Below are 20,175 nucleotides of genomic sequence, written 5' to 3' on the forward strand. Positions count from 1 at the left end.
CAGTCCTGCTCACAGGTGACGTCGTTCACTTCCAGAAATGGGCTGCAAATGTGTAACGGGAACAATGGCCGCCATCTGGGTAATGATATATTCAAAACAAATTGAAAATAATCTGTATTCCATGCACTTGCCGATTATGTACTTAAATTGTGAATAGCATTCACCATGCCTTTATTTGTTAATCTTTACAATCTGGAACCTCGTTTGACTCCCATGTGTGTGTGTGTACACCCCCCCACACCCCACCCCACCCCCCCACCCCCCCCCCCAATAGATAAAAGCCACTAACAATTACAATTTTTGTTAAAGTTGCCCAAATTGGATAGGGGTATGGGACATTGGGTCAACCAACCCATGGTCGACATTGCTTAGGTCAACCTTTGGTGTGTCGACCTAATGACCGTACACCATTGGATAGATCCAGAATGAGAACTAAAACCATGTACACATGGGGAGATTCGGCCAGGTGATTGTGACTAGATAGTCAAAGTCACCTAAAGGTTTGCCCAAATCTCCCCATGTGTACACTGCAGTACGCTGTACACAGCCCCATGGAATTTCTATCACCCAGCCAAATAGACAGCGCATACAAGTCAATTATGACTAGATGTATCTAGCCGTACACACGGGCTAGCAGCCGGGAATGGCAGCAGGCTATCTTTGGCGGTTACAACCAAATCGCTTAGTCCCAATCTCCCAGTCCAAGTCTGTCTCTACACCCAGTTACTGGCTGGATGACACCTGCACTATCTGCAGGGGACACACACCTACAGCCAGCAGGGACCCGCCATATGCATTAACGGGTCTGAAAATAATCTGAAGCCAACAATACAATGTCTGGTGCCAAAATAATCATTTGGGGCCATACAGACTTATTTGAATGCAAACTGGATAATATTCAGCAGACTTTTGTAAGACAAATTATTCAGCTACTAAAAGCTGTATACAGTTTAAGCTCTAGTTAAAGAGAACATGTCCCATGGTTTTATTAATGGCTTGCACATTGCCAATAACCAGTGTCATATCAAATGTCACCAATTCTCTTTAATTCCACATTTTACAGGTAAAGCTTAATATAAAAAAGTGATCTTTGTGCTGCTGGGCTGAGGACATATTTGGCATAAGTATAGGAGTTACACTGACGTAATACGCCCCTTACTGTCCGCTACTATCGCGGCTGAAAGGCATACTGTACACACTGTAATGTTTATTCACTTACACACTATAGACGTTGCGGCCTTAGCAATATGCATACATCTTCCGCCTGTGCTAAAAGAACATCACCTTCTGAAATGAAAGGTTTATTTAAGAATCACGTGTTTCCAACATTTATTAGCAGCGCTGCCAAAAATACATTGATATATATTTAAAAACAAAGTTCTAGAACAGGAGAGATGTGATGTATTTACATCTTCTGTGCGGTTGAGGTGCATAACCTGCTGTTAGCCGGACCAGTGCCTGGCTGCAGTGACTCAACAGCATACTGACCATAATACTGTAACAATATGTATGTATGTATGTATGTATGTATGTATACAGGTCTCAAATTTGTATAAGACCGTGCAACCACAGCTTCATGCTATGCTAAATGCAGCAGAGACCCCACGTTACATGGAGTCAATTCTTCTGTTAAAGGAATCATTGGACGAGGCCTCTCATACAGAACAATGCATTCCGCTTCACATGAGGTCTCCGCTATGTTCAGAGGACGGATACAAGACAATCCTAACATAACAGCCACCATGGGCCTAATGCAAGGCAGATATTCACGTGCAAAGATTTCCTGCTGCACATGCAACTATGTCACACCAGACATGCATCTAGATTGCGTGTAGATGAGGCGCTAGGGGGAAGAGACTCAGAAAGGCGTATAACTTGTAGTGGGCATTCCCGGGCGCTTTGTGGGATGGGGCTTAGCACACACACACACACACACACACATCTTATGGGTGTGACAAGGTTTGTGGACACAGACCCTCCACTGCTCATGAAGGAGTACACACTTGGACAACGCATGCATAAACTCGCACCAGCCAATACACAGCGTCACCTGCATCTTTTAGTAGGCCCCATGGGTTTTAAAAAAAACAACTAGCAGCCCCCCTCATACACGTCCCATAATCCCCTGGTGTGATCATCAAAACAAGGTGACATGGCCTAATGCTAGCTGATGGGCCGAGGTCCCTCTGAGAGAATATCAGAGAGCAGGCAACGGTATCTTGTACTGAGGTATAGTTAGACTGCAAAGGATCACAGCTCCTCACCTTACTCTCTGATAAGCATGAACAAATGGGGAAAATCATAACCAGAGCAGCACATGCTATGTCCATGTCCCAAATAAAAGATGAATCTGCTTTACTCATCTGAAACACACCAGCACATACTCTACAGCCAAATGTGTCCTAGGTTTTATCCTAGGAGTAATTATATACTGACAAGGCCTGAGGAATGGCCCCATACACCCGCCAAAGGTTCCTGCTCTACAGAGTACGTGTGGGACAATGAGATTGCGCAGTGAGGCTGCCACATGCTCAGAAGAGTGGAGGCCTCGCGCGGGTGGTCCTCCTTAGCACCAGACCCCATGGAGACCACACTCCCAGCAATAGCAGTAGTTCCTTCATTGAAGCAGAAACCCAAAGGGGGTAAGACAAGCCATACAATGACTGTATCTGGAGGTGTTGTCTAGTGAGGGAAGTAACAGATACATAGCATCTGCGCATATAATGTATTACAGGTTGCTTATCTCTTACCAGGATATCCCTGTTTTTTGTGTGAGAGTCGGTGACAGTACCGGCGTATCCACGCAACGCATCCTTATAATGCGTGTGGCCCGAGCATTTTGGAGAAGGGATACTCAACCTGTATTCTGCTCACAGAGCAGCATCTACTGCCCTCACCGGCAGCACTGTACGGTCATTTATGGAAAGGATCTTCATTCTGCCCCCTCCTGATTCCTCAGGAGAAGCCTGAAGTACGGAAGTCACACAGCTGCAGACATCACTCAATTCACCAGTTTCACAGACATGAGGAATACAATCTATATCCCAATATTACGCATGTAGAAGTAGCAGATGAAGATATGTTTACCAGGAACCAAACCTATCTTTGTTGCAGTTCATGTATGCAGAAATTCCTGGGCGTGCCCCTGTAAGCCATCTTCCTAAAATCTAGTGTCCTCTTCTTAGTCACGTTAGGCTGTAACTGCAGTATAGTGATTTCTACTAGTACCATTTTCTATACCCAGGTAACTGTCTGCTGCAGCCTCCGGATTCCAGCAATAGCAAAGCTTAGTCCTAAAAACCTATCAAGAGTTAATAAAACGATTATAAAATAAATAACTTAACCAGTTTTCAAAGTATAGGAGGCCAATGTTTTATGGTAAGTTCTCAGCTAATCAGATTTACCTAAAATTCAAGTTTTACAATAGAATTAGCACCTAAATTGTGGATGGACACCCTCACTGCCATAGTAACTTGCCAGATGCAGCAGAGACCGGTGGCATTGACGTGCACCTTGCGTGGGCGTGTTATGCTTGCTCACCAAATATTCACAAATCAAAGAGATGGAGTGAGTCATGTTTACACTCCAGAGGGCAGAACAGTGCGAGAACACACTGAGGGTCATTGCCACCACTGACAACACACACGGTGCAGCAGTCGGTCACATGCACTCTAACGTCTGGGAATTTCAGAAAATCAAAATAGTAAAAATAAATAAAAAATACCGGTGGCTATATACGTAATAGAGAGACTTCAGACAGGTTAAAAAAAATATATATAAGAAAAAGTTTACATAAAAAATAATTCTGGCAGTTTTCAAAAAACACAATTTCACAATTGGAACAGGATAGAGAGGTCATCAACAAATAAGGCAAGTTTTTGAGACAAGAGGGTTTTCCTTGTGAATATCTATAGAAAGATACCCACCCTTCACTGGAACGGAGAATAGTAATATAGTGGCTTCATTGGTCTTTAAAAAAAAAAAAAAAAACTTCCATTGCACACTGTATAAAACCACAGCCTGTGTAGAGGAGATACGTGTCCTTACCCTGATACAGCACAGACCTTTGCATAAGGCTCAGTAAGACATGCCTGGACCTCCATTAGGCACACCAGATGAAAGCAGCAACATGAATGCAAAATGTGCCAAGTTCATCTAATTAACGGTAGATCGTCCCTTTCTTTATACAAATATCAATCTTACAAATGAAAAAAAAAAAATGTTGCAGCTAGTCTTCATGTATCAAACAAGGAAAGCAAAGGCAACCATGCGATAACGGAGTCCTCCCAGTTCCTTTAGGAAAAGTCATGGTTTCAAAAAGATTCAGATGTCAAAATAGTCTGTGGCCTCAGAAAGGTTTGTGCATCTGCCCTGCATGCTGCCGCAAGACACAGGGATACGATGAGGGGACATTCACAGCCAGTATTAGATGTTCTGTGTACTATACCTTGTGGAGAATCAACGTGCAGTCTTCATTTTCCGGGAAGATGAGTGACGTGGCCGCCTCATCTCGAGTCTGGGTACTTTTTAGGTAATGGTTAACTATCTTACTGTCCCGTTTGTACTGGTGTGGTATGTTCTCATAAGGCTTCAAATCTAAATCCAGGATGGAAACCGAATACATGAAGCTGGACCTTGAGGCCTTAATCACAGGCCTTGAATCAAAGCTGAAACAAGAAAGCACTGTTAGAATTTGCTCAGATTTATTCAAGCAAAAAAGACTTGACCTTTTTGGTGAAAGTCTCTTCACCCTCTTAAAAACAGTAAAACACAATATGTCAGCATATAGAAAAGAGCCAGTACTGCGGCAGTAACATTAATATAATTGTTATCAGCAGATTCTAATAGTCTCTCCAGGATTACATACTGGGAATACCATCCATGGACATCCTGGCCTACCTGACCCTCTCCTGGGAGAAAATGCTCTGTTCCTGGACTTCCCTGGTAATGTAGGATTGCCATCATCTGTGGTGAAACACCTTTCTTATCAATGACCTAGCTCCCCACAGGTGATGGCAATCATACATTACCTGGGAAGTCCAGGAACAGAGTGTTTTTTACCTCATGAAGAAGGTCAGGTAGGCAAGTCTGATCCATGGGGTTTCTTAAACCGATCACCTATGTTGGTAAATTTGTGGGATGATACCAGCAGCAAGATGTGCAGAGTAACTGCTCTATGGTTAGATAGCCCCACACAACCATAGAGAAGAGCAGGGGTCCACCCAAATTTACAAAATATGTATTACTAAGGTCAGACAAGATCTCAGGCAGATCAAAATGTAAATCCCATCATTTCCAACAGAGCATAGTGCACAATTAACAAGATGTAAAGTGAATGAACACAAAAATCTAAATTAAATCAATACTTTGTGTAATCACATCAATTCTTCTAGGTAAGCTTGTACAAAGTCAGGGATTTTGTAGGATTATAATTAGATGTATAGTTAACCAATCATACCAAACAGGTGATAATGATCATTTCCTTAGGATGAATCACAGTAATTAAACAGAAATAGCGGTGTAGGTTTCTTAAAACTGGGTGAGGAACAGCCAAATGCTGCTACAAAGGTGAGGTTGTGGAAGACAGGTCCATGTCATAGGTCATACACCATGGTAAGACTGAGCACAGCAAGACACAAGGAAGTTATACTGCATCAGCAAGGTCTCCCAACCAAAGATTGTTAAGGCAGACTGGGGTTTCAAGATGTGCTGGTAAAGCTCTTCTGAAGATGCACAAAGAAACTACTAATAATTAGGACCGTAGACACAGTAGTCGGCCAAGGATATTTTCTGCATTAGATGAAAGACAAATTCTATATTTACTTTCCTTCAAAATAGGAAGATGCCCAGCAGTGCCATCAGCTCTGAACTGGTACAAACCAGTGGGACCCAGATACACCCATCTACTGTTAGCCATAAGCCATACCTTTGATGTGAAAACAAGGCCAAGTGACTCAACTATGCAAAGTTTGAAATATTAGGCTGTAACAGAAGGTTGGAAAGTGGTGAATGGAGAGGCAAATGGGAGTTTGGGATTTGGTCAGGATTAGTGTGTTCTCTGAGAAATACTGTACAGGCAGGTACTTATGATACAATCACAGAGGCTCCTGATTGGCTCCAAATTTATTCTGGACCCTGACCCTAAACATACAGTCAATGATGTTAACAACGATCTTCAATGTAAAGAACAAGGAGTCCAGGTAATTATGATTTGGCCCCCCACAGCCCTGACCTCCACATCCAGGATTACAATCAAAATTTGAGCAAGCCTACATCTCACAGAAAATCTATATAAAGTTCTCCAAGATGTTAGGAACAACCTCCCTGCTTCCCTGTCAAAACACTGTGCAAGTGTACGTAGAAGTAATAATACGGTGTTGAAGACAAAGTGTGGTCACACCAAATACTGACTGGACTTAGATTTCTGTTCATTCACTTTGATTTTTGTTAATGGATACTATAAACTATTAACACTTCTATTTTTGTATTTTTCCCACACCAGCTCGGAAATGGCCCTGAAACACCTGTGTTTTTTAGGACATTCCCTGTTACCTCCCCCCAAATATTCCCTTAGGTACCTTTTTAAAGCTGTTTCTAACATTAATGCATGCATAGTGCAAACAGCCAATAATTGCAGAGCTGTGTGAACTTCGTCATTGTGTACAAATGTGAAGGAGGCCCCCAGTTCATTATACCCTAGTCTATTAAGTGGCAGAGAATCAAAGCGCTGGGGAGAAGGAAGGAGATAGATAGATAGATAGATAGATAGATAGATAGAATAAGTGAAAAAACAGATATGCAATACCAAGTAAAATAATATAAAAACAAAATAACAGCTTCAATGTTTAAGCCAGTGGTTCCCAAACTGTGTGCCTAGGCACCCTGGGGTGCCTCAGGACACTTGCAGGGGTGCCTTGGGTTGGTGGACCAGGATCAATTCATATTATTTCTGGTCAATGTACCAGGCAAAACCAGTGCTGGTGGCTGCCAATCATAACATATGTGGACAAACAGAAGCAAATCCTGTCTCTCACCAGATAACTGTGACATATAAACACAATGCACTTAATTAAAAAAAAAAAATCCTGAATTTCTCAATAAGAAGCATTTGGCCTAGGGGTGCCTTGAAAATATTTTGATGCTCTGGGGTGCCGTGATTCAAAAAAGTTTGGGAACCACTGGTTTAAGCTCTTTTGTGACCTTTGGGCAAAGTCTTTAAGCAAGTGCTGGAGACCGATAAGTGGCTGATGAGCGCTAACTATCCCTTACTAAGGTACCGTGTCAGTATGCGGCGCCTTCTCCACGACGGGGATCCCGTGCGGCTACTCCGGTTTCGGCACTCATACTTCCGGCTGACGGTCCCGCACTTGGTCTGGCTTGCGGCTTGGCTGCGGGTCTTGCACCAACGCGTTTCGTGCTTGATGCACTTAATCATGGATACCTGCACTGGTTCTTCACCCTGCAAAGCCGCAAGCCAGACCGAGTGCAGGACCGTCCCCAGAAGTATGAGTGCCGAAATCGGAAGTAGCCGTACTGGATCCCCGGCATGGAGAAGACGCCGCATACTGACACGGTACCTTAGTAAGGGATAGTTAGCGCTCATCAGCCACTTATTGGTCTCCAGCACTTGCTTAAAGACTTTGCCCAAAGGTCACAATAGAGCTTAAAACATTCAAGCGTTTTTTTTTGTTTTTATATGATTATTTTACTTGGTATTGCATATCTGTTTTTTTCTCTTATTCTTTCTTTCTATCTATCTCCTTCCTTCTCCCCAGCGCTTTGGTTCTCTGCCACTTAACATGCTATGTACCCTATCAGAGCTGCTACTCCTTCTAAAATACATTTTGGCGCAGAATAAGCAATTCTTTGTTATACCCTAGTCTAGTGGTCAGATAGTCTGGACTACAACTCGATGTGTTGGTAAATTGCAGTGTGGTGAGAAGTTCCAGTCTGCATAAAGCTGTACACATGTGAACTAAGAGGACTTGGACCTACAACTAAGATGACATTAGTAGGGGAAGAATCCCGATAATATAACAAATGCTGTCTGGCCTTTATTCCCTGCCATGAAAAGGTTTTTGAAGAAATATCATAACCTACAAGTCTGAGACCTGCTCTTACCATTCTTCATCAACCACGGGGGAGAGGGCAATCATGATGGAGCAGTCCTTAGCAGTCATAGCCACCCTGTACTGCTGAATCTGAGAAGAGACAGACAGAAGATGATTAGCGACAGAATGACAGAACACACAGCAGCCATGTCTGTATTCAATGGATCTTCCCTGGAAAGTGGCTAAAAGGAACATTGTAGGAGGCTGCAACATCATATTCCGTCACTGACTGTATATGCGGATTAGATATATAACAGTGTACAGAGGTGGTGGGATTTTTATCATTAAGCATTAGACAGATTTACATGAACTAAACATTCTGGATAGATTTTCAGCTAAAGGGTTTGAAATCTCCTAAGCACAAGCTATACACATTGGCCCTTATTCTGGTTCATTCGCAGCGGGCTCAAATACACATGACTGCACGCACCCAGCCTTGCAAACAGGGGGGCGGAGAGGGGCGCGGGGTACTGAACTGGGCCATTAGTATATGTGAACAACCAGCGTTTCATGGGCGTTGCCGTGAAAACGCTGGGCGCACACATGCTAATGTCTCCGTGACGCACGTGCGGGGGACGGACAGCTGACATTACCGGATGTCAGCTGCTCGCACAATTCCCAGCAATTCTACACGCATATGTAAGGGTAGTCTGGACCACCCTTACATATGCGTGCGCCTTCACCATCAGTCGATGGTTGATTATGATCAGAAATTCTGAATATCCTATTATGATAAGACATCATATGCATTCCTGTCTATCTGTTGGACACCTTCCCGAATGGCGCCTTCGGGTATTTTCACTCTATAAGTCCTGCAGGAAGTGCGATTCTTAATATGCACATGGTATTTGCTTTTTTTGATACTTATGATGTATTTTATCATCTACTTGATGCACAATGATTATGTGTCGACGTATCTGCCTGTTTGGGTGCTCTGTTATTTGAAAAATCAATAAAAATTACTGAACTAAAAAAAAAAAAAAATCCATTCACAAACCTTGTGAATGAATCCCGCTTGCGAATGGGTGGCGCTGGCTAACCATTCGCAAAGCGGAGTTAGGGTGACTCGCAAGGATGCATCTAAAGCACTCTGGCCAATTGTTAAAAGTGATCCTGAATTACCTGTATTTCAATCGGTACAGCCTGTGGCTGCATTTAAACGTGGTCAGAACCTCAGGGATCATCTTACAAGGACTGACATTACAGGCATAGATTGCCCCAGGGCTCCAAATACTAATGTTAAGCCTCCTGGCTGTTGGATGTTACAACTGCTTTAACTGCACCACGTGCAGACATCATATTGTCTGCAAAAGCTTTAAACATACGCATTCTGTACTGACATGTAAGGCAGCCTTTGTAGTTTATGTTATTCTATGTCCATGCGGATATTACTATGTGGGCCAAATAACTAGTCTGTTCGGTGGCAGGATGGCGCTCCACAGGTCGGCCATACACCTGTCACTATCTGGCAGGGACATTGACCAACCTGTGGCTCGCCACTTTAATGAAGATAATGGATGTCCTTTTAGATTTAAAGTTCATGATTGATCATGTTAAGGATTCTCTCCGATTTGGAGACAGAGCTAAACGTCTGTTGCTATTTGAATCAAGATGGATATACCGTCTAGATATAATTTATCTAGAAGGTTTAAATGACTAAATTAACTGGAATTCCCTTATGTAATTTTTCTGCTGCTTTGTATTTTTCATGTTTTCTTTTTCAAAAAATGTTTGCATATACGCTGTGTATGGTTTTGTTATGTATTTTGTTTTTATTTTCATCATTAACTTGGTACAGTATATTGTATACCAGGTAGAGTCTACCATATCCGATGTCCACGGTGGCCTTCAGGAGCTTCTTCAGCGGTCCCAGGAGTGCATTGGGTGGGTGCGCCAGAGACGTCACCAGCACGCTTGCAAACTCGCGCAATGCACCCTTGGGACCGCTGAAGAAGTTCCCCCCACCATGGGACCATCGGGGGGGGACCAAGTAAGTATGAAAAAAAAAAAAATCCATTATGCAAAATGCTCATGGTCCCAAGCATTTCGGATAAGGGATACTTAACCTGTAACTGGTGTGCCTGGTGGTGAGAGATCTGGCATCATGGCCGAGGTGAAGCGTGAGCTGGGACGTTGTCTAGCAATGCCATTCTGCACTGCAGGTGGGGCAGATGTAACATGTGCAGACAGTTAAACCTGGCAGAGTTATTTTGTTTCTGTGTAGGGTAAATACTGACCGCTTTATTCTTACACTGAAATGTAGGTTCCAGTTGCAACACTCCCCACCCAAAATTAACTCTCCGTACATGTTACATCTGCCCACCTGCAGTGCAGCATGGTTTTGCGAATTTTCAGAAAACATTTGCCCTGCGATCAAGTCTGAATTAGGCCCATAGTCACTTCCACAACCAGCTCAGAGCTGCCAGTATTTCACTAGACTTAGAGATCCCTTTTTGTGGCTCTATATGGAGGAGTGTTTCCAGGGACCCACAGAATAATTAATAATAATCTTGACACGCATGTAATAAGTACAAGTCAGATGTCCAGCACACGCATGCTAAAACCGCCATAAAATGAGGAGAAATAAAAGGTTTTCAGGGGAAAAACAAACCCTGTTTACATTGAATGCACTTTATTAACAATTTACAGCCTGTTGTGCTTAAGCCACATGTGCACCGTCACCTTTGTCACTGCATACTCCACACTGCCGTCATCTTCCAGACACAGGTCCTTCAGCTTCTCAAAGAAGGTTTCATCGTAAGGCCCATCCAGGAGTAGGTTGCCTCTGAAGAGGAACACAAGTGTTACCAGCACAGCTTGGACAGAGTTAAAGAGTTATATATATATATTTCCCCACACATATAAGGTTACAAATTGTATTAAGAGCCTGTAAGACAGGGAAAATGCACATTCCAAGGATTGTTCTTAAAATGGAAGTAAAGCCAGGACACCTATATGTACTAGAATATACAGATTTATGGGCACTACACCTGAGAGCAGTTAAATTATAAACAGATCCATGACTTAACCTCTTCAGTGGTAAGCCTGGAAATCTTCCGGGTTGAGCTGCTCTGCTGGCTTAGCCCAGGCGATTTCCAGGCGACACCACTTTCCGATCCCCCTGGGGACCAATAGCAGTCCGGGGGACGGGCTTAAGCATATAAAGAATTATGCAGATTCCTGGGTGCTGGGAGACGCCCGGGAATCAGCGCTAAAGCTGAGGATGCCCGCTGGCTATCTTAAACTTAGCACTAAAGCTCTCATATCATAGAGCACAGAATCGTAACTAATGTTAGACAATAGGGGGAGAATTATTTCAGATGGGATGTTGCTATTGACAACCAGAGTCAGTGTATTAACTTCTAGAACAGGGGTGTCAAACACAAGGCCCGCCAGACCTCTTCATGTGGCCCGCGCAGTCGCCGCCAGCCTTCACCTTTTATTCTCGATTTTTTTTTTTAAACAAGAAAGCCGCCTCTTCAGCGCATGCGCGGCAGCCTACAAGCCAGAGAACGTCTGCCCTCTAGCGCAGTGCCGCCAGTCGTCAACCCCTCCTCCGCTCCCACCTGCTGTATAGGAGCCAGAGAGAGGAAAGAGGAGGTCCGTCGTGGTGAATGGTGCTGCTGCTGCTGTGCGCTCCAGGTCACTTACTGCTGAGTGTGCACTGCACAGTGACCGGGAGCACGCTGCCCCCCACTCCTGGATAGATAGTGCGAGGAGCGCTACTCACAGGAGAGAGGGGGAAATGCACCTGTGTGAGAGCGCAGCTGTGTCCTTGGTGGTGGAGCAGCTCAGACTGGAGTGGACGCATCAGAGCGGGTAAGTGTCAAACTCTCTGCCTATGTGTGTGTGTGCACTGGCACATTGCAGTCCATCATTAATTACTGTGTCCCATGATAATAAGCAGGACATATGCCCTAAGACTGAGTGCTGCCCCCCTGTGCAGGCAGCGTGTGCCCTAATGCACTGCAGTTCACACCAATAGCAGGAGGGAAATGCTACTGCTGAGTATACAATAATTGAATGCAGTGACAATAATTTATGATAATAAAGAGTGGACACAGTCATACAGATACAACCGGCCCTTTGAGGGTGACCAAACTGCTGATGCGGCCCCCCGTTGAATTTGAGTTTGACACCCCTTTTCTAGAAGGTGCTAAATAAGAAGTAGATTCTAATTGGTTGCCCATAACAACATATCATCTGACGTAATACTCCCATTTTAGTAAATGTACCCCATAAGCTCTGCAATCATTACCAAGTATAACGTTTACATTCCTCTAAAATTTGTGGGCAATGTTTTTTTCCATCGCTGCACAATCATGTGTCTGCACAGGATCCACTTGCTGATACAAACATTACCTGCTACTATTCACATAATATTAGAAGCTATTAGGGAAACTAAATGTATTCATCATATGAACAAGACTGCACTGCCATCTAGTGGTACATTTTTGAATAGCACATCCTACCACAAATGATGTGCCTGGTTTACGGAATGGGATCATTCGTCAGACTGCATTTAGGTCTACAGTCATTAGGTCGACCCCACTAGGTCGACTGGCAGGAAGGTCGACCTGACTTAAGGTCGACATGGGCCAAGGTCGACATGACATAAGGTCAAATTTGCATAAAGGTCGACATGAGGAAGGTCGACTGGTAATAAGGTCGACATGGGTTTTTCACTGTCGACCTTGGCCCATGTCGACCTTAAGTCAGGTCGACCTTCCTGCCAGTCGACCTAGTGGGGTCGACCTAATGACTGTAGACCTAAGTTCATTCTAATAGATGACCGCATCCCCTGGTTTACAATGGGCTGCAAAAAAATGTGTCCTGAATGCAGGCCTAAAACTACTTCGGCAAAATTGCCATTATCAAATGCATGTTTCTGAATATACATCCATAGCAAAGATAGTAAGGAGTATAAATGTGGCTGGTGTGAGAAGCCTCCATCCATTTAATAAGGACTACTACATCTGTACTGGTTTAAAAAGAATTGATAAAAACAGTGCTGGGCTGGGTACAGCTAAACCAGGAGGGGGGTGTGAGGTGTCCTCCAGCATATAACAGTACCAGGGTTTGGGATGGTCATACGGTAACAGGGAGCCAAGAAGCATTATATAAACCAGAATGAAAATCTAAGGGGCAACTGGCCAAATGATGGCAGAATGAGACGTAGAAGCATAAACCATTTATCTTTTATATATCCAAAAGAATCTTTCTGGAGGAGGCCTATATGACCTGGAAACGCTTTGCTAGTCCTCTGTGACAAAAGGCTGTAAATGTGCAGTGTCCCAGGTTTACTCTGTATGTGAGCAAATGGTGTAATACTATATACAGGAAGGAATCGGTATTCACCTGTAAAATCATTAGCATGTCTCTTACCCTACTTTGTACTGTATAATGACAGCTGTAATTCTAGTACTATTATCACAGGGATCTTCCCCGCTCTGCAGTAGTCGGAATTCCGCACACACCCAGCTGTCCACTATAAACACAGCTGTCTCCCTGCCAAGTGCACATGGGTGTGGTGGGAAGAACACTGCAAGTTATGCAGCTCTGCTCTACACTGCCAGGCAATCCTTTACAAGGTGCGCCGCCATCCCACATGAGACATCTTCCATGAGGGACATCGCCGTCACCCTAACAGGACTATTAGGAGACATGCAGCCACCCATTTAACCGTGTGTGAGCCATCTTCCATTGCTTGGTAGTACTGTAAGCCCTTCCATTAGGACTGATGTGCTTTGTTCTAGTCATTGAAAGAGCCTTTACAAACCCTGAGCTATCAAGCACCGCCACTGAATGTTTCTGAACATCCATCAATCTCTCTGCACATATATGCATTAAACAGCACTAGATAGTGTATAAGGGATATACAGAATTGTTCCAGAAGTAGGTCATGGTCCACTCCGGTAAATAACACGCTCATTACCCTCTCTTAGGTTGGCAATTCATCGCTTTCTAAAATATTGTAAAACTGATTTATGAAACGTAAAAAATAAATAAAAGAAGACTGTAGTGATACCCCAACGACTGCCGCCCGTCCCACGGGTGGCGGCACCCCAACGACTGCCGCCCGTCCCACGGGTGGCGGCACCCCAACGACTGCCGCCCGTCCCACGGGTGGCGGCACCCCAACGACTGCCGCCCGTCCCACGGGTGGCGGCACCCCAACGACTGGCGCCCATCCCTCGGGTGGCGGCACCCCAACGACTGGCGCCCATCCCACGGGTGGCGGCACCCCAACGACTGGCGCCCATCCCACGGGTGGCGGCACCCCAACGACTGGCGCCCATCCCACGGGTGGCGGCACCCCAACGACTGGCGCCCATCCCACGGGTGGCGGCACCCCAACGACTGGCGCCCATCCCACGGGTGGCGGCACCCCAAAGACTGGCGCTCATCCCACGGGTGGCGGCACCCCAAAGACTGGCGCTCATCCCATGGGTGGCGGCACCCCAACGACTGGCGCCCATCCCACGGGTGGCGGCACCTCAACAACTGCTAAATAACAGTTAGTGCAAATGCAGGTGGTGATACAATGCTTTATGAGGAACTCTTACCTCTCCTCAGGGCATTCGTCCAAGTATTTCTGCACTCTCTTATACAAGGGGTACAATCCTTCAATATCCAGCATGTCCAGCATCTGGGCCTGGAGGGTCTTATATAAAATACATCCTTTAGGCAATCCCATGGCTTCCACTTTGTGTTTACCTACCAGAAAACAGTCTGTCAATGTTGAAACTCCAGTAAAAATCTCCCTTTGTCCAACAGAACCAGCTACAAGTGCAGTTATGTCTGAACACAATTTATTCAGGTATGTAGGTTAGAATTCATGGCTCTACCTGGGTATAACAGAAGCACTTTCCTGCTATGGGAGTTTCCTGACTAGCAGGACAGAGAGCAGCTCAGTGATACTGTGGTTAGCATTGCCTCACAGCGCTGGGACATGGATTTGAATGAAGTCATTTGTCCCTCGTGTGTGAAAGAGGTCACTAATTCCCAGGAATAGGCTGCATTACATCAGGCCACAAAATAGCTACATTACATCATGTCTATAATAAGCACACATTAAAACACGGTCACAAATAAGTGGTGTGATATATATATAAATATGCGCAATAAAGGAAACTACACATCCCAGCATGCCTTGCCATAGTTTTAGCATTCCCTATTAGCAAACTGTGGCAAGGCATGGTGGGACTTGTAGTTTCACAACAGCTGGAGGGCCATAGTTTGGACATGCCTGCTCTAGGGCTTCATGTTTTGGAACCCGAGATTGTTTCTGTACTTCGGGCCAGATGTATCAAGCTACAAAAGCGATAGTGGAGAGTGATAATCAGGTCCTACTTGTTATTTTTCAAGCCCAGTCTGTGACATGGCAGTTAGGAGCTGGTTGTATATCACTACATTTTATTTATTTTTGAAGCTTGATACATCTGGCCCTTCGTGAGAAAAGCACACATATTAGTAAATATCTTCATCATCACAAAGTAATCAGAGGTGAGCACAAACCCATTATTGGACACAAGTATCACAGACTGTATTAGGGAGATAAGCACAATTTTATGGTTCTAGGTTTCCACATGTTTTGTCTTTTTGTCCTTTATCCTGCTCAGTTTAGGGTCGCACTGAACACAGGTTGGTTTTGCCTTGTAAATAATTACCGCCTTAAAAATACAGGCTACCTCTGCAATGTGCTGAAGAGAACATGCATAAAGACAGCAATGGAGCCAGGAGGTTGAATTTGCCCATAATCTGTAAGAATTCTCCATGCAATATAAGAACCACTGGAACACCGTATTAACTGTAACTTGACAAATAAATGAATCTATACGAATGCCACATGCCTTTATGTGAGGAGACAATGGCCGCAACCCACATATTCCCACCGAGCTTACCATTTCTCAGGAACTCTGTGCAGCAGTGACTAGCCTCACAGTAGTTCCGTCCCTGCGATACTGGGATAGACTTCATGTTCCCGGCTCTAACAGTGTCCACGCTGGTACTCAGCAACGTGGTCGTCAGCACGTGAATAAGTTCTTTTAGGACATTTTTCGTACACTGAGGTCCAGCGACCAAGCCATTTGCAGGGAAGAAAAATGGCTTGAGGTGGTGAGCGAGCTCATTCAGGTCTGAGAAATACTCCTGGTCATCCCGACAGCCGTACACTAATTCTCCATTCTGAAATGACAGCGTATGATACAATATTCCACTAGGTGAATACGTTAATAATTGACACTGATGAATAATGTAACGCTAAGTCCTGCCAGGTTTATGCACAATATACATACCTTAAATATTTTTAAGTTGTTTTGAGACTCCTGAAGTAAATTCATCAAGGCAAAATGCATCCTCTGTTTGTGCCTGCAGAAACAGGAAAGGCAGATATATAAATAGGACATCAGATGTTCTGCTGACTGCTGCCGTCTGTCCTGCATTGATGGGCAGCAGCTACAGTACCTATGGAGAGCTTTGTATGTGTGGAACCCTTTCTTCACCTGCTTCCAGTTACAGAAAAGCGGAGGCCCCTGTGCTAATTACAGGACACTGGGGAAAGTCCTGAATACAAGTGTAAAGATGGGGAGGGTCATCTACAACCTGGACCAAGGAGAGTGAAGTAAACCATGGGGGTTATTCTAGTTCACTCTGACAAAATCCTTCGTAGATGGACAAAATCATGTGCACTGCAGGTGGGGCAGATGTAACTTGTGCAGAGAGAATTAGATTTGGGTGAGGGGTTACTTCAAAGTGAGATCTATATTGCAGTGTAAAAATAAAGCAGTCAGTATTTACCCTGCACAGAAACAAAATAACTCACCCAAATCTAATTCTCTCTGCACATGTTACATCTTCCCCCCTGCAGTGCACATGGTTTTGTCCATCTAAGAAGGATTTTGTCAGAAAGAGTGAACTAGGATAAGGCCCCATGTGCCTGCAATGTCTGGCTCCATCTCCCTACTTCTAGCCACACACAAAAAGGAACAAAAAGAGCAATGCTTTAGTGTAAAAGCCTAAGGACAAGTTGGACCCAATTCTCCTGTGTGCCGTCCGGCAGCTCCCCGGGAGGCTCACATACGATTTGTGATGAGATGTGCCATTTTTTACATGTGATAAATCATCAATTCATCACATGTAACCAGTGATATGCAGCAGTTGGTGAGGAGCAATAGGGTGGGCGGTGATCAGCGGAACAGGCATGCCAGGCAGCGGCGGGTATTAGATTTTCTTAAAATCGTGTCAAATGACTGGCCTGCCTCCAATTGGCTGATTGGCAGAGTTAACTCTTAATGAGCAGGGCCCTCCTTCCTCACGTACTCACCCTACCTCTTTACCTCACCTGTGCTCCTGCCTTGATCTTCCTTTCCTCTACTTTGCTCTGTTATCAACACACCCTGTACGTTACCTTGTTATTAGTTTTTTGTTTGCTATGTACGGCGCTGCGGACACCTTGTGGCGCCTTATAAACCTACTACTACTATACACCTTTGAATCGGACCGGATACATTACAGATGTGTCGCTCATGGGTCCGATCCGACAGATCAAACCTGCAGGGTCCAACCCGATGCGTGTGGGAACGCCCATTGGGTCGGATGAGGTGTCAAACACATCCGATTTGGGTTTAATTTCTGCCCCAAATCAGATAAGTGTATGGGGACCTTGAGTGGCAAACTACTAAATATATTGGCATTACCACCTACCATCCTACGAGGATACAAACATTAGGTTGACAATATTAAGGTCGACGTACATTGGGTCGACAGGCCTTTGGTCAACGTATGAAATAGGTCAACATGGCTAAGGTTGGAAGGACAACAGTCAAAGTGTTGACAGGATATTTTCATAAGGGGGGGGGGGGGGGGGGGGGAAGGGTTTAAGCCAACATGTGCCAAGAGGCCTAATTTCTTGCCCTACCATCCAGTACGGCTTGGTGGGAGAATAAAATAGTGTACCAAGAGAGGCACCGTACCTGAAGCATGGCGAGCGACTATATCGACATTCGGACCAAAAAAAAAACAAACATGAAAAACTGTCGACCTAATGCTTGTGTCGACCTTCCAACCCTGTCAACCTTAGCCATGTCAATCTATTTCAGGTTTGAGATCACAGATCCCACCAGTATCCGGGTATAGCCAACCAGTGTATATCAGTAATTCAGAAGACTGTCTGCTTAATAACAATGGTAAAGAACAAATCAAGAAATACGCACCCTGAGAAGAGGTCCAGAGGGCAGTATTTACTAATCCGCTTCCACTTTCCTTTGGCCACCTATATAAAAATAATGAAATCACATAAATTAGGAGTGCATAGATAACACAGAGCATCAATACAGGCGTCATACATACACACACACACACACACACACACACCATGTGGTCATCTGACTGGTTAGCCGTCATCTGCACCAACATGAAAGTGTGGACCCAGAGTGGACGCTGGTCATTATACAGACTCTCTGCATAAGCATGTATTGTATTCAAATTAAAATGGGTCATAGCACAGGACATGGAGATTTATCAGACAGTCAGCCTACAGAACGGCGCAGTCCGCTCTCCAGCACATCTACAGCAAAGAGATTTGTATTTTATGTCAACAGAACTGGAATTTGTAATTAAATCTTCCAAGAAGCTGACAATGACCATAGTTCTGTAGTAACTGTGCAATGGTAGAGGTTGAAGTCCTGTGATGCCCTATGGTTCACAGATTTTTTTTTTTTTGTAAAAAAGTGAGATCTAGTATGTGATAGGTTGCCATAAGCAATGCTCACACTGGTTTGAGGCAACTTCCCTTATAGGCCTGTCTGAGTCCTGCACCTTGTTGGGCAAACGTCAATAACCTGTGAGCCACAGAGTGTCATTAGCCTGCAGGTACTTACAGAGAGGAGTTATTAGGATTCCAGAAACATGACACCAATACCCCTTTTCCACGAACGTCCCCAGTCTGATGTAGAATTTGGAACACAGGGACAGATTTATTAAGCTCAGCAAAGTGATAAAGTGGCTGGTCCTTTATCACCGGCCAATCAGCTCCTAACTGACATGGCTAAGGTACAGGCTTGGTTTAAAAAATGACAGTAAGGAGCTGATTGGCCGGTGATAAAGTACCAGCCACTTTATCACTTCACCGGGCTTAATAAATCTGCCCCACAATTCCAAGCTGGGTCATTCCTGGGACTTAACATTCCTGGGTCGGCACTGCAGTGGAAAAGTGGTAAATGGTCTTTTGGCTGGCGCTTGGAGATTAGGTCATCTCCATGCGTCATGAACCCCGGTAGATTAGGCCACACCCACTAATAGAAGTTGCCCACATTGCCAAGCAGCTTTTCGCTTTGCTGGATGTAGCCTCCAGCACACACTTCTCCTGTCAGATGACAGTGTGCGCCATGTACCCCAATTCCCCATGTGACACTGCAGTTCCTTACGTATGGCTCTCATCACACTGTAAATGGGTCCTGGGTTGGATGACCAGGGTAACTTGTATTCACTGCCCTTAACCCTGGTTGCTACCTGGGTTGGATTTCCAGGTAACTGGACCCTTTTCCACGGGGCAACAACCCGGGTTGAGTCGCGTTCATGTGCTAAAACACAGGTTTTTCAAGGCAGTGGAAAATGGGTATAATAGGAAGATTTACATGACCGTATATTCTACGGAACAGATATTGTGGTCGTCGTCACACGAGGACTTTGTGCCTCAGTAAGGGTGAAGCTTCTGCTATCCACAGGGTACTTTGCATTTGGCAGGCCAAGTCTGCCAAGTCATGCAGCCTCACAAAGAACAAAAGTAAATGTTACACTGGCGTGCCTTGTACAGCAAGACAATCCACTTCTCTCTCGGGGACTTGGATTTACATGTCCAAGTCTTAAGTCAATAAACCCAGTCCAAGAGAAAGGATGTTACACCGCTACATCTTCTGTGACCGTGGCTAGTCATTTACCAACACAGAACCTCTCAAGGTCTCATTACATACAGGTCAGACGAGAAGCATCAGTTACAGGAAAGCACCACGACCGGAGCTATAGGAACTGCAGATAAACAGAACAACTGCAGTCACATTTGTGC

At 44.7% G+C, this 20,175-nt stretch overlaps 1 protein-coding gene across 1 annotated transcript in view; it reads right to left on the reverse strand.

Annotated features, from left to right (window-relative positions):
• Window positions 1-3,756: 3,756 nt before the first annotated feature.
• IPPK (inositol-pentakisphosphate 2-kinase) overlaps window positions 3,757-20,175 on the reverse strand; it is a 62,666-nt gene continuing 46,247 nt past the window's right edge. The window contains exons 7-13 of the mRNA XM_083156134.1: window positions 18,326-18,384; window positions 16,409-16,481; window positions 16,016-16,298; window positions 14,678-14,828; window positions 10,794-10,896; window positions 8,122-8,201; window positions 3,757-4,667 (exon numbers count right to left, since the gene is read on the reverse strand). Coding sequence (XP_083012260.1) covers window positions 4,442-4,667; window positions 8,122-8,201; window positions 10,794-10,896; window positions 14,678-14,828; window positions 16,016-16,298; window positions 16,409-16,481; window positions 18,326-18,384 — 975 coding nt within the window. The 3' untranslated portion in view covers window positions 3,757-4,441. The remainder of the gene's footprint in view (window positions 4,668-8,121; window positions 8,202-10,793; window positions 10,897-14,677; window positions 14,829-16,015; window positions 16,299-16,408; window positions 16,482-18,325; window positions 18,385-20,175) is intronic.

This window comes from Crinia signifera, chromosome 8 (assembly GCF_055691185.1).
Source record: "Crinia signifera chromosome 8, ASM5569118v1, whole genome shotgun sequence".
NCBI lineage: Eukaryota > Metazoa > Chordata > Amphibia > Anura > Myobatrachidae > Crinia > Crinia signifera.